The sequence below is a fragment of the Myxocyprinus asiaticus genome, chromosome 19 (genome assembly GCF_019703515.2).
Source record: "Myxocyprinus asiaticus isolate MX2 ecotype Aquarium Trade chromosome 19, UBuf_Myxa_2, whole genome shotgun sequence".
In the NCBI taxonomy this organism is placed as follows: Eukaryota; Metazoa; Chordata; class Actinopteri; order Cypriniformes; family Catostomidae; genus Myxocyprinus; species Myxocyprinus asiaticus.
Genome location: NC_059362.1, coordinates 3,672,261 through 3,686,938, shown reverse-complemented (window position 1 = coordinate 3,686,938; position 14,678 = coordinate 3,672,261). Strand labels below are relative to the sequence as shown.

Sequence of the window (14,678 nt, the reverse complement as noted above, 5' to 3'; positions counted from 1 at the left end):
CTGCGATCTTCGTAAAGACACGAGGAGACAGGGACAGGCCGAAAGGGAGGACTTTGTACTGATACGCCTGACCCTCGAACGTGAACCGCAGGAAGGGTCTGTGTCGAGGAAGGATCGAGACGTGAAAGTACGCATCCTTCGGGTCTACCGCCGCAAACCAATCTTGATGCTGGACGCTCGCTAGAATGCGTCTTTGCATCAGCATCTTGAACGGGAGTCTGTGTAAGGCCCGATTCAGTACTCGCAGGTCCAAGATTGGCCGCAACCCACCGCCTCTTTTCAGTACAATGAAGTAGGGGCTGTAAAACCCCTTCTTCATCTCGGCTGGAGGGACAGGTTCTATCGCGCCCTTCCGTAGGAGGGTAGCGATCTCCACGCAAGGTAGCAGCATTTCCGACTTTCACCAAGGTGAAGTGGACACCGCTGGACCTGGGCGGATCCCCGGCGAAGTGAATCGCGCAGCCGAGTCGGATGGTCCGGACCAGTCCTCGTGACGGACTGGAAAGCGCAAGCCATGCCTCCAAGTTCCGCGCAAGGGGGACCAAAGGGACAACGTCATCGGATGTACCGGCGGGTGGGGCCTCGCAGCGGGGTGGAGCTCGAGGTGCCACACCACATCGTGGTTGTGCAGAGTCCGAGGACATCGAAGCACTTACCTGGCTCCTTGTGACCACCCCTGGAACAGCCTGGGACGGGGGAGGAAGAGGCCTGTCTTCATGACCCGTGGAGACTGTCACATCGGGGGTGGATTTGTGCCACAGCTGGGCGCTCAGGGCGGGAGACCGCCGCTGGAGCGCCAACCTGCCAAATGGAGTGGTGGACGGTGGTCGTGATGCCAGCCGTACACACCGGATATGTGACCCAGGGAACAAGGAAACCACTCTTGTGGAGCTCTTGAGTACTGCAGCCACTTAGGCATGCAGCGCAATTAAATGCAAAAGGTAACAAAAAGATGAAGATCTGCTTACCAGCTCCAGAGCAGCGGGTTTCATTGTCCCTGGGTCGCCCGTCTCAGGGGCGCTTCGAAGACCTCCGTGGGTTCTTCGGTGCTGGCTGTGAGACGGGTGGCGTCGGCTTCCTGCGGTGGGCTCCACGCCAGGGCCGGGCCGGAAGGGCGGGCTGCGCCGGAGCTGGTGCAGTCACCGCAGGGGGACGCCCTCGGAGATGAGTAGATGGGGCATGGGATCTTGAGCCACGCCGGGGCAGGATAAGCCGGCTAGCATCCATCTACTGCTCTACCATCGAGAACTGCTGGGCAAAGTCCTCGACGGTGTCGCCGAATAGGCCCGCCTGGGAAATGGGGGCAGCAAGGAATCGTGTCCTGTCGGCCTCACCCATCTCGACCAGGTTGAGCCAAAGGTGGCGCTCCTGGACCACTAGTGTGGCCATCGTCCGCCCGAGAGACCGCGCCGTGACCTCCGTCGCTCGGAGAGCGAGGTCGGTCGTCGAGCGCAGTTCCTGCATCAATCCCGGGGCGGAACTACCCTCGTGCAGTTCCTTTAGCGCCTTGGCGGACTTGCAGGAGAGCCATGGCGTGCAGGGCGGAGGCGGCTTGTCCAGCAGCGCCGTAGGCTTTGACCGTCAGAGAAGACGTAAACCTACAGGCCTTGGACGGGGGCTTTGGGCACCCACGCCAGGCGGCGGCGCTCTGCGGGCATAGGTGCACCGCGAGTGCCTTTATCCACCGGGGGATTGCCGAATAACCCTTGGCCGCCCCACCATCAAGGGTAGTGAGAGCGGGGAAGCTGAAAAGATCGGGACCGGGCAGTAAAAGGTGCCTCCCGTGACCTTGTCAGCTCTTCATGCACTTCCGGGAAGAAAGGAACGTGGCGGGGCATGGCTTTGAGCGTGCGCCGCGAGCCCAGGAACCAATCACATAGCCACGAGGGTTCAGGGAAGAGCGGTGAAATCCACTTTAACCGACGCTCGCGGCTGTCCGGGAAAGCATGTCGTCATCTCCACATCAGCCTGTGACTGGGCGATCGACCCCGAAGGGAGGAGCCCAGCTGAGGCTTCCGACTGGACAAGCCCACTCTCCGATGCTGTGCTCGAGAGCTCATCACTTTCGCGGGCTCCGAATAAGAGGTCGAACTCGCCGTGAGACGAGCCGGCAGACTCACCCGGAAGCCCGATCGGGGCAGACGAGCGTGCTGGGTAATGGGAGGTCCGCGGGGGGATACCCGGCGGAGGCGGTCCCATTGGGGTCCCCAAATCGCACCCAGTGCTAGCCGCGCTGACCTCAAACCTGTGGGTAAAAGGACCGAGGCGGAAGCCTCTGGGGTGGCTCGCTTTCTTATGAAGGTGAGCCGCGACCGCAACGTTGCCATGGACATATTTTCGCAATGAGAACGTGACCATCCACGAACGCTGTCTCCGCGTGAGCAGTGCCCAGACATGAAAGACAGTGATCGTGACCGTTAGAAGGCGAGAGATAACGAGCACAACCAGGAATAACACACAATTGGAAAAGCATCTTTAAAAAGACGCGTCTTTAAAAAGACGTTCCGTGTGTGCGCTCTTTTAGAGAAATATATACACTTTTAGAGGGGAAAAATGCTCTTTCAGATAATATACTCTCTAGTTTTTCTGCCGAAGCGCCCAGGGGCGTTCTCTGCAGTGCACCAGTGCAGAGGAGGGAGAAGCCACTGAAATGCGCCGTCAGATCCAGCAGGTGAATGAACAGTAGTATTCAGCTCAGCGAGCATGACCGTTCGGCTCTGAAGAGAAAATCTGAATGAGTGGTTGCATACCAGCTCCTTTTATACCCGTATGTTCGGGGGAGTGGCATGCAAATACCACTCGCCAATTTTCATTGGCCTTTTATCAAAAACCAGAGGTGTCTTGGGCTCCCAAGAGTGACCCCTAGTGTCACTACATCGACACCAACGTCGAGTGAGTGACAGATAGGGAACCCACATTTCTCTATCTTGGCATACAGTTGATGTTGGATGAGGCGGCTGAGCACCTCTCTGACGTGTTGAATGTGCTCATCGAGGGAAGAAGAGTATATAAGAATGTCATCTATATATACTATAACCCATTTGCCACTGAGATCATGAAATATGTCATTTACAAAGGCTTGGAAGACAGATTGACTATGGGAAAGTACGAAAGGCATTACCTGGTATTCATAGTGGCCAGTGTGTGTAGAAAATGCAGTCTTCCATTCATCCCCCTCCCGGATGCGCATTAAATTGCAGGCATTACGAAGATCCAGTTTGGTGTAGATCTTGGTGTCTCGTAACTGCTCTAACACGGCAGGTACCAGAGGGATAGGATAGCGATATTTGATGGTGACTGAGTTCAGGCCTCGATAGTCAATGCATGGACGAAGACCCCCATCCTTCTTTCCTACAAAGAAGAAAGCAGCAGAAGCAGGAGAAGTGGATGGTCGAATGAATCCTTTTTCAAGAGATTCCGAAATGTACTCCTCCATGGCTTTAGTCTCAGGTTCAAATAAGGGGTATATCCATCCGCATGGAGGAGAAGAACCTGGTAGAAGGTCAATGGCACAATCACAGGAATGGTGAGGAGGAAGCTGAGTAGTCTTGGCTTTGCTGAATGCCTCCTGGATATCCGAATAACAATGTGGTAGGATTGAACTCTCCTTTTCAGGGAGGATCGTCGTGGTGCTTACAGGAGGGAGAGAGATGGGTTCAGGAAGGTTGAGGCAAGACTGGAAACAGGAAGCACTCCAACAAGTGATTTGTCCATCTCTCCAGGAGATCTCAGGGTTGTGAAGTCTCAGCCATGGCAGGCCAAGAACAATCTGGTTCTTAGGAGAGTGAGTGATGAGGAACTGAATTTCTTCAAGATAAAAGAGTCCAACTTGAAGACAAATGGGTTGGGTGATTTGTTGAATCTTGCCAGAGCCCAGGGGTCATCCGTCTAGCGCTGAGATATGTAAAGGCGGGACACATGATACAAAAGACATATTAAGACTCGTGGCGAGAGCCAGGTCAATGAAGTTACCTGCAGCCCCTGAATCTAAAATGGCAGACAATTGATGTTCACTGTTTTGAACATGCAACATGACAGAAAGTTCAAACTGTTCAATAAGAATTAAGTTTGGAAGTTCTGAACTCACCTCCGCCTCCCCCTTCTTAGGGGGACGAGTTAGGCAGGCAGCCAGTAAATGTCCCGACTCTCCGCAGTAGATACATAATCACTCTCGGAGACGGCGTCGTCATTCCTCAGAGGAGAGAGAAGAAAGACCCACTTGCATGGGCTCATGATGACTAGTTGCAGCGATGTCTGAGTGAAGTGACTGTAAAGAACTGACTGGATGATGGGCTTTGATCAGATTATCCAGACGAATGGCTAGTTTGATGAATTCATCGAGAGAGCTCCCCTCATCACGACATGCTAGCTCAGATTGAAGATCACGATTTAATCCTTGACGGAACAACAGCTTCAAAGTGTCCTCCACCCACACAGTTTACGCTGCTAGTGTGCGGAAAGATAAGGCGAATTCAGCAACAGACTTCTTCCCCTGTTTTAAACTCAATAGAAGTTCTCCCGGGTCCTTCCCACCGTCTGAATGCTCAAAAACCTCCCGTAAACGAGCTATGAAGTGAGACAAAGAACCCTTTAAAATGTTTTCATGACTCCAAACTGCCGTAGCCCAGTCTAGTGCTTTTCCTGACAGCAATGATACAATGAAGGAAACACGAGCTTCATCATTGGGATACATTAGAGGTAGTTGAGAGAGAAAAAGCTCACATTGTAAGAGAAATCCTCAACACATACTGGGTGATCTGTCAAACTTCTCAAGTCTTCTGTAGCGAGGATGCCGAGGCAGGAGTGTTAATGATCCATATGCAGTTTTAATAACAGTATAAATAGTAAAACAAAGTAACAAAACAACAGAGAAAACAAAAGGCAGGCAGTGGTTCGGTACACAGGCAGACAGTCCAGGAAGCCTAACAAAGTAAATTGTTCGGGATACAAGGAAAAACCCACAGGTAACCTCATACATTGTGCTCTGTAAAGAGACGGTGTGGTTGTTTCAAGGAGCACAATACTTGTTGACCCCTCTCCAAACATAGCGCTTATGGTTGTGACCATAAAGCTCTATTTTGGTCTTGTCACTCCAAATTATAGTGTGCCAGAAGCTGTGAGGTGTGTCAAGGTGTTGTCAGGCATATTGTAACTGGGCTTTTTTGTGGCATTGGCTTCTTTCTGGAAACTCGACCATGAAGCTCATATTTGTTCAAGTATCGTTGTATTGTGCTCCTTGAAACAACCACACCGTCTTTTTCCAGAGCAGCCTGTATTTCTCCTGAGGTTACCTGTGGGTTTTTCTTTGTATCCCGAACAATTCTTCTGGCAGTTGTTGCTGAAATCTTTCTTGGTCTACCTGACCTTGGCTTGGTATCAAGAGATCCCCGAATTTTCCACTTCTTAATAAGTGACTTAACAGTACTGACTGGCATTTTCAAGGCTTTGGATATCTTTTTATATCCTTTTCCATCTTTATAAAGTTCCATTACCTTGTTATGCAGGTCTTTTGACAGTTCTTTTCTGCTCCCCATGGCTCAGTATCTAGCCTGCTCAGTGTGGGAAATTAACCTTTAATTGCCATTTAAACCTGTGTGTGTCACCTTGTGTGTCTGTAACAAGGCCAAACATTCAAGGGTATGTAAACTTTTGATCAGGGCCATTTGGGTGATGTCTGTTATCATTATGATTTAAAAAGGAGCCAGACAACTATGTGATAATAAATGGCTTCATATGATCACTAACCTTAAATAAAAGACTAACCTTTTCACTAACCTTTTTTTGTATAATCAGTCATATTTTCAAAATCAATGCCAAAATTTCACAATTTCTGCCAGGGTATGCAAACTTTTGAGCACAACTGTATATATAGGCAGGTGGTGTATACATAACAAATTTTAAATAAAAAATAGTATAGTTCATGGAATAAAAAGTATTTATTAAATTATACCATTAAAATGAGTTAATCCAAGTTACATCTCCATGTTTACATTACTATGCGAGAACCTAGATCAATCTCAAAACTAACCTTGGCTGCATTTCTCGATAATGATGGATCTTAGCTCTTAAGCGCGTTCTCTACAAGCAAAGTTATGAAGGTTCTTTCCATTTTCACATGCGTTTCAACAACCCAATAAGTGTTGCATTGTTTTGTGTAGTTTGAATCAGATGTAAACGTTGTACAGGTATTTAAGGTAATGTGTTGGCAAAGTTGGTAAAAACGCTTTTGTTTGGAATCTGTGAGTCAAGGTCAGGAAATCTATTTTAAATGTGGTTTTAAAAAGCTTTGGGAGGGAGACACCTTATACTTCACCCTATGCTTAGTAAATAGAACGGTGAAAATAAAAATAAAAAGTTCAACCTTAGCGTATTACTTACTAAACAGTGGTTTACTTTACATGTATGGTTATTACTTTGTAAAATATTGCTAGCTTAATGTCTCAGATCATAAAGTGTGCCCCCTCCTCCCCACCCCCATTATTAAACTATGATGTTATACCAAAACTTGTCAAATAAGTTGGACCAAATTTAGAAAAAATATTTGGCCCAATACAAGTTAAGTTTTCAGGAAAGATAAAATGACAAAGAAAACATCCTTACCTGCTATGCAGAGGCCAAACACGGTGAGCAGTAGCAGAATATAAAGGGACACAATGGCATATTTGATTGCAGTGAAGGAGTCCAACTGACCACAGCAATTATCTGGCTTTCTCCTGTGTTTTACTGAACCTACTGTGAAAGACAAACACTGATCAACTGAAGCAAACAAACACACTTTAAATCAGGAACCACTGAGGTAAACACAGATTTGGTGCCCTGTTTATCTAGTTAATAGAGTAACCCTAGACGACCAACAATATGTTACTCAGCACTACAACACTACCACTGCATCCTGAAGCCACGGCTTTCTCACCACCCAGTCAGGCAGCGATTTGTGTTTGAAGGCACCTTCTAAAGGCCGATTTACCCTTCTGCGTCAAACCTATGACATAGGCTCCGTGTAGTGGCATCTGTATAGTTCTGCATTGGTGTGTTTGTGTAGTTCTGTGAGTACGCAGCCAAATTGCTAGTGTATTTAAAAAAGATTTCTTTAATTCTGAAATAATTATACATTTCTTAAATAAACAAAAGCAATGTAATTCGTGGATTAAAAAGTATTTATTCAATTATTGTAGCATTAAAAACGAGTTCATCAAAGCATGTTGTATTAAGGTACATATTATTTATTATACATGTTGCCTGCCATGCAGATAAAAAACAAAAAAAAATATTTAAAAAAAAATAACTTCATGCTTGCTCTTGAGTCACTAGAATATTAATAAATCAATATTTTGGCATTCTTTGACACTCTGTGCTGAGAGAAAAAAAGGAAAAATTCCCATTAATTAAGAAATAACTAATCAACACAAAATTGGTGTCGTTTTAAAGATTATAAGCTGGACTTTACAAAACATATAGACAATATAACCAAATATTAACAGGTGCTTTTTAATTTGCTGACAAATTAAAAGTATTCCATTTTCAGAATTTATGAAATATCATTATTTTACTGTACATCATACTGTCAAACATACAGTGAAAACATCATACAGATCAGAAAGTTCTCGAGTAGAATACAACAAATATTGTGTCACTCACCTATCAAATACATATTGAGTAAAAGCCCCAGGAAAATGTATAAGAGTTTATAGTTATAGTTAAAATTAATAGTATAAAAGTTAACACATGTGTCTTTTTGTCACATTTTCACTTTGTACAAAAGTCCCTGCTACACGCATGTGCGAGGCGAAGCAGTCTGTTTAGTTTGATGCATGCGTGTATTTTTCAGTTCTGCATCTTCAGTGTGAGAGAATTACACAGTCTCCTGGCTTCATCTTTATTTGTTTTTTTTCATTGTGTGGTGTTGGTGTTGCTGTCTATGGCGAAGTAAGTATTAATATTTATCACTGTTTCAATAGGTTTTAAAGTGTGTTGGTATGTAACAATTTAATTTACCTCAGAAACATTTCAATGGTAATTACTGTGTAATAGTGTGATAATCAGCTACTCAACAGATCTACAAGTTAATTTTATCAAAGTGTTTGTTTATCACCACAAGTTTATTCTTTATATATATATATATATATATATATATATATATATATATATATATATGTATGTGTGTGTGTGTGTGTGTGTGTGTGTGTGTGTGTGTGTGTGAATGAAAAGGTTATTTCGTGCTTAATCAGTATTACAAGCACTTTAGTATTATAACGAGCAAACCTGCAAGTCTCCGTGCAGAGACTGCTTGCTTTTTGTAACATGACACTTCTCATCATCAGCAGCAGAGAAAGACTTGCTCGCTTTAATATGTCTGCATTTTGTGATCATATTAGATAGATAGATGATCTTGTTCACTGCTGTATAACACAAGTTTCTAAACATATATAATAACTGTTACCAGTATTATTAGATTGCTGTATGGTTGCTTAGCGTATGTACAAATATTTATCATGTTTATTTCTGTTTTTCTCACAGAAACCATACTTACACCATACATTCACACAACTTATGATTCTTTCTTCACAATAAATATTTTAGACTGTACTCTGGAGTAGCTGCCATTCTTTCTAACCGAGGAATAAGGCCAGTTGATGCACAACCAGTTAGTTGATGCACAACCAGTCAATTAACGCACAAATCATCCCACAAATTGGTCCTTTGAGCTGGACAGTACATCAGCTGCGCTACAGCTACCTCCAGAGATTTCCACAAGGTAGAACTAGTGCCAGATCCTCGTCCATGTCCTACCTGCCGGGTGCCCACCTACTTGGAGGATTTTGTTCTTGGCTATCCACCTCCACGTCATTTCCATCCTTCACCAGTAGATGTCACTCCAGGTACACCTCATACAAGCCATGACCATTATAGGGAGTATATCACTCATGCGCCTGGCAAAGGAGACTTTGAAAGTGAAAAGCTGCACCACTTCATGTTGGAGAGATTTAAGTAATGAGATGAGAGAACTTCAGATCAGAATGGACAGTGCTAGACAGGCATCTTCTGTATCTAGATCTCCTGTTTACGGACATTACAGAAGTTTCCCTTACATTGAACTCAGTCATTCTGAATTAGAGCCCCCTGTGATTGTAGCATCATCCTCACACAAAATACATTATGATGAGACATTTTCCCACGGGCCTCCTATGCAACAGTGGCCACAACCACGGATGCAGCAAATCATGCCACCACCTAATCTAGATCGCGTGGTATCTCTGCCGGGCCCAAAGCCTCAAAGACAGTTTGCTGAAATGCCAAGGACAGCCTCATGGCCACCGCATCAGTCAGCCTGTGCAGCCTGTGCACATTCACGTGCAGCCACAGTATCAGCCGGCTCCGGTGCAGCCTGCACCAGTCCAAGTGCAGCCACTGTGTCAGCCAGCTGCCGTGCAGCCTATGCCAGGCCCTATGCAGCCACAACATCAGCCTGTGCCAGCCCCATTGCAGCCACAGTATCAGCAGCCAATGCCAGCCACAGTCCAGCCTTTACCAACTCAGCCAGCGATGCATCACCCTTATCGACCATTGCCCCTGCCTCCACCTCCACTGCCTAGAGCACAGCCACAGTATTATTATTCAGCTGACCCTGTGGTACCAAGACTAATGGAGATGGCCACTGCATCATACTATGGCATACCCAAACCAAAGCTGGCAGCCATCTTGTCAGAAAAGTAGAGTGACTTCCTCATGCTCAAAAAAGGACTAGACAGTATCCTTGGCCCTCACAGACATTTAACCGAGGATTACATGTATCAAGTGCTGTTAGATCATTTAAAGCTGCCTGCTGCTTTCAGGTAGCTAAAAGTTATGTCGCATGGTATCTCTGCCGGGCCCACAGTATTTAGAGCAAAGTTATGGTCAACCAAGGCAGTATATCAGAGTGAGCTGAGATCTATTCTGAATGTACCAGCTATTCGGCCTGGTGACGCTCAAGGATTTGAGGACTTTGCAGCAGCTGTGGACACACTCGTGGGCATGCTGAATACTATGGATGGGCCTTCGAGATATGAACTGCATTGTGGATCCCATGTTGACACCTTACTGACGAAACTGCCTGTTAGCTATAGGGACTCGTTCATAGAATACTGCCTCACCCAGCGCATCTTTGCAAGTAGCAGTTCCAGGACTTACATGCTGCCAGAGTTTGCTGAATGGCTGGATTGTAACGCTCAGGCCTTACAAATATCTAGGCATGTAACAGGCAGTAACATATGTTCATGCAGAGCCCATTTGTCGAAAGCAGAAACCCTTTACTCACTCTAAAGCCAAGTCAGCCCAGACCCACGAATTTGCCAATTACCTCCCTCACAGGCACTAAAGTGGTATTTACAGGAAAAAGCGGGACCGCTTTAAACCCTTTTGTCCCTACTGCAACGACCGTTAGCACTACCTCAATTCTTGTGCAGTCTTCTGTGAGCTGAGCCACACTCAAGAAGCAAGCTGGATTAAAGAGCAAAATAGATGCTGGAGGTGTGGTTGAGGTCACAAGCAAGACAGCTGCACACTCAAGAAAACCTGCTCCACATGTGGTAAACTTCACCTACCTGTTCTGCATGAATTTGCCGCTATGGTGGAGAGCCAAAACATACTCACTGTGAGTACTAACTCTACTCAGGTTTATGTAGATCAAGCCAGTCATTCAGGCAGAGTGATGCCAAAGGTTGTTCTGGTGTCTACTTATAGGATCAGATTACCCACAGCTGATCATACCAAACTGTCCAATCCGTATGGGACCCCTTTTAGCCCTATAGCGGTACACGCACAACTAGGCTGGACAGTACAAGGGCCCTCAACTTTCCTTCAGCATCCCTAAAATGTCAGTTCATGACTCCACACCATCTTCCCATCTCCTACTCAAGAGCTACTTCAGCATGTTGAGTAATTGTGGCAGCTTGACATATTACCACAGAGAAATGAGAAAGAAGTTGTTCGCTCCAGACGAGACAAAGTGGCACTTACTATCCTGGAAGAGAAAACAGTACATATTACAGTTGACGGTGTAAGTCGATATGCTACTCCACTATTGCGTAAAGGAGATGCAGCTCAATTCCAGGCACCACCCTCTGCTGTCATGGCTCTTTTAAGAGCTACAGAACACCACCTGGTTAATAATACTGAACTTGCAGCTGTGTATAACAAAGAAATACACAAGCTCGAAGAGGCAGGTTATGCAGTAAGGATAACCAGTAAGGAAGCGGCCAATTCATGTGAGTCATGGTATCACCACATTGTGCATCACAATGGCAAAGCCCGGGTGGTGTTTAATTGCTTTTTCAACCACAATCAAAGGAGCCTGAATGACAATCTACTGCTTGGCCTCACTCTTGGTCCACCACTCCTCGGAGTCCTACTCAAATTTAGAGAGCATGCTGTTGCCATAAGTGGAGACATACAAGCAATATTTCACCAGATCAGACTGCTACCTGAAGACCAACCACTGCTCCACTTCCTCTGGAGAGACATGGAAAGGGAACGCATCCCTGACATCTACGAATGGGGTGTTTTACCATTCAGAACCACCTGCAGCCCATGCTGTGATACATATGCCCTTCAGAGACATATTAAAGACAACATTGATGGCAACAAAGATGTAGCTGAGTCTATCCTGCAGTCTTTCTATGTAGACAATTGCTCTCCAGTCTCAGCAACAGTCTAAGAGGCTCATTGACCAAATGAGAGCATTACTAGCAGCAGGTGGCTTTGATATAAGACAGTGGGCCAACAATGTTCCAGATGTGATTGCACATCTACCAAAAGAAGCAAAATCAGAGGGTAGTGAACTGTGGCAGACTACAAATAGAACTGATCCGCAGGAGTCAACACTTGGCCTAACGTGGCACTGCTCACAAGACACTTTAGGCTATAAACACAGACCTCCATCAACAAATACAGAACCTTCCATGAGCAATGTTTATCGCATTCTGGCAAGCCAGTACGATCCACTTGGATATATAATCCCTTTCACAACAAGGGCCAAGATCCTGGTACAAGCTCTATGGAAATGGGTTGGAGGCTGGGATGAACCAATACCAGCTGACCTTGTCTCAGAATGGCAGGCATGGGAAGGAGAGCTTCCTGACCAACAGAGAATAACCTTGTCTAGGTGTTACACTCAGCATTCGTCATGGCTAGGTCCCGGGTGGCACCTAAAATACAGCTATCCATAACCACGCCTTGAACATCTGTGCGAAATTGTCCGGAGCTCAGCTTGCCAAAGCACTGAATACTGAGCTCACTCTGGATTTCAGACAGGATATGTGGTCAGACTCGACAACTGTACTCCACTGGATACAGTCTGAGTCATGCAAGTACAAAGTGTTTGTAGGCACACAAGTCATGGAGATTCAAGATCTAGTTTGATATGATAACTGGAAATGTTGACTCAGAAAACAACCCGGCTGATGATATCACCCATGGTAAGACCCTCATAGATCTGTCCCAAACCAGCAGATGGAATCGAGGCCTAGCATTTCTGCACCAACCTCTAGATCTCTGGCCAATCCACCCTTCAGTGACAATAGAGGATTCAGATGAACTCCGCAAATCCACCTTCTGTGGTTATGTCTCTGTTAATCACCCCCGCTTACCTGACTTAGATGATTGCAAATCATTGGGATAATCTTATCATGACCACATATCTGTCTCTGCATGGGGCAACAGCGCCCCCTATGTCTGCCACAGAACGCATAGATGAAGCTATTCACGAAGCTATCTACTAGCCAAATATGTGTGCCAGAATGTTTGTGAGTGGTCGCGTGTGTGTGTGTGGTTAGTACGAGAGAGAGGGATAGAATTAAGTGACGGCCCCAAAGCCGATTTCGCGATCGTGGGAGAGAAAGCAGCTGTTAGTTTATCACTCAGAGACGCGTGGACGGCTCGTAAACAGTCCCGTGTTCTTTGATTCTTTAATGGATAAACTCAGTTTGCCGGTCTCACCAGCGATGGCGGAAATGCACAACAGCCCACTGTGGTTGGACCACAATACAGCAAATCAAATTCATGATAATTAATACCCTGAGTATTAATAATGAGTGGACATGGCATTCCGTAAACTGTACAAGCAAAAACCTTGAGACACAAGAATAACACTATAATATTCTATCTCTGCCCAGACGTAAACCTCTTACTTGAATCGCATGAGGATGCAGGTGGAATGTGTGTTCATCCGTCCTTTAACTCCGACTCGGTTCCTCGAGGCTCGGGTGATGACGGGAGGCCGTTTCCTCGCTCTGTTGGTGGGCGGTACGGCTGCTGATTCTTGGCGGACTGGCGGAGAAATCAGAAACGTCGACTTGATTGAAGATGGAAGAGAAATCTTTAATCTCTTCACTTCTGCAGGCAAACGGATGAAGAGGCGGATTGCTCGGCGGTCTCCTTCAGATCCGTTAGAGTGTTCAGTTGAACACAGAGTAATCTCAACTCGTCCAGCGAGATGGAGATTTTATGTCCACAGTTTCAAGTTGGACGTTACTTCCTTGAGCCACGAGACTGCACCTGAGAGCAGCGATGAGCTGCGTCTACCCACAGCGAGCAAAGTTGCTGGAAGCAAATCCTAGAAGCATTTCAGAGGTATTTCTACTCCTGATGATGTCATGGTTTGGGTGCGTTCTGTCGTGTGCCTCATCCAACAGGAGTTGAGAGTTCGATCCTTTAGTGAGCAAGGCTTCATGGGATTTGTAGTCTGTTTTGGACTCTCTTTGTTTGATTTTGGCGTGGTTTTTATCAGTAAGATTTATGACTTGGTATGTGGGGGCCTGAGTTAGGTTTTATGACTGTGTTAGGCCTGCCTTTGTCTTCTATCTGAATACATGAGGCCCAACACAGAGAATTATGTTAATGCAACCTCTGTTTATTGCATCTGGTGCGACTCAAAGTTTCAGGCATTGACAGCTTTTGGGTGGGTTTATTGTTGTAACATTCATTTTCCAGTCATTTATAAGCCACTTGTGGTTGTTATAACATCCTCTATTTTCCTCGTTTATTCTGGTGAGTGTTTACATCGCGCCAAACGCGTGTTTGAATGCCGCGCTGCAACAGCTGGCTGATCAGATCACAGACACAGAACAACAATACCCAGACTCAGTTATAATTATTCTTGTGGATTTTAACAAAGCAAACCTCACACGTGAACTGCCCAAATACAGACAGCACATTACATCCCCAACCAGAGACATAAATATATTATTTCACTGCTACACAACAATAAAGGATGCATATCGCTCTGTCCCCAGAGCAGCTTTGGGACTCTCTGATCATTGTCTGGTTCATCTTCTTCCAAACTACAGACAGAAACTAAAATATGCTAAGCCTGTAGTAAGGTCTGTAAAGAGATGGACCAGTGAAGCAGAGCTGTAACTACAAGCCTGCTTTGACTGCACTGATTAGAGTGTTTTTGAGGCTGCAGACACCAATCTGGACAAGCTCACAGATACTGTTACATCATATCAGTTTCTGTGAGGATATGTGCATCCCTACTAGGACTTATTTAACATTTAACAATGACAAACCATGGTTTACAACAGAACTCAGGCAGCTTCGTCAGGCCAAAGAGGATGCTTACAGAGGTGGGGATAAAGTCTTGTACCATCAGGCCAGGAACACACTGAATAAGGAAATCAGAGTGACTAAAAGAAGATACT

At 45.7% G+C, this 14,678-nt stretch overlaps 1 protein-coding gene across 2 annotated transcripts in view; it reads right to left on the bottom strand.

Annotated features, from left to right (window-relative positions):
- The window catches only part of scara5 (scavenger receptor class A, member 5 (putative)), a 159,638-nt gene that overhangs the window by 131,473 nt on the left and 13,487 nt on the right, over positions 1-14,678 (bottom strand). The window contains exon 3 of one of the 2 annotated variants that reach the window (XM_051644861.1): positions 6,601-6,732. In XM_051644861.1, coding sequence (XP_051500821.1) covers positions 6,601-6,732 — 132 coding nt within the window. The remainder of the gene's footprint in view (positions 1-6,600; positions 6,733-14,678) is intronic. The other variant, XM_051644862.1, reaches the window with a different exon arrangement.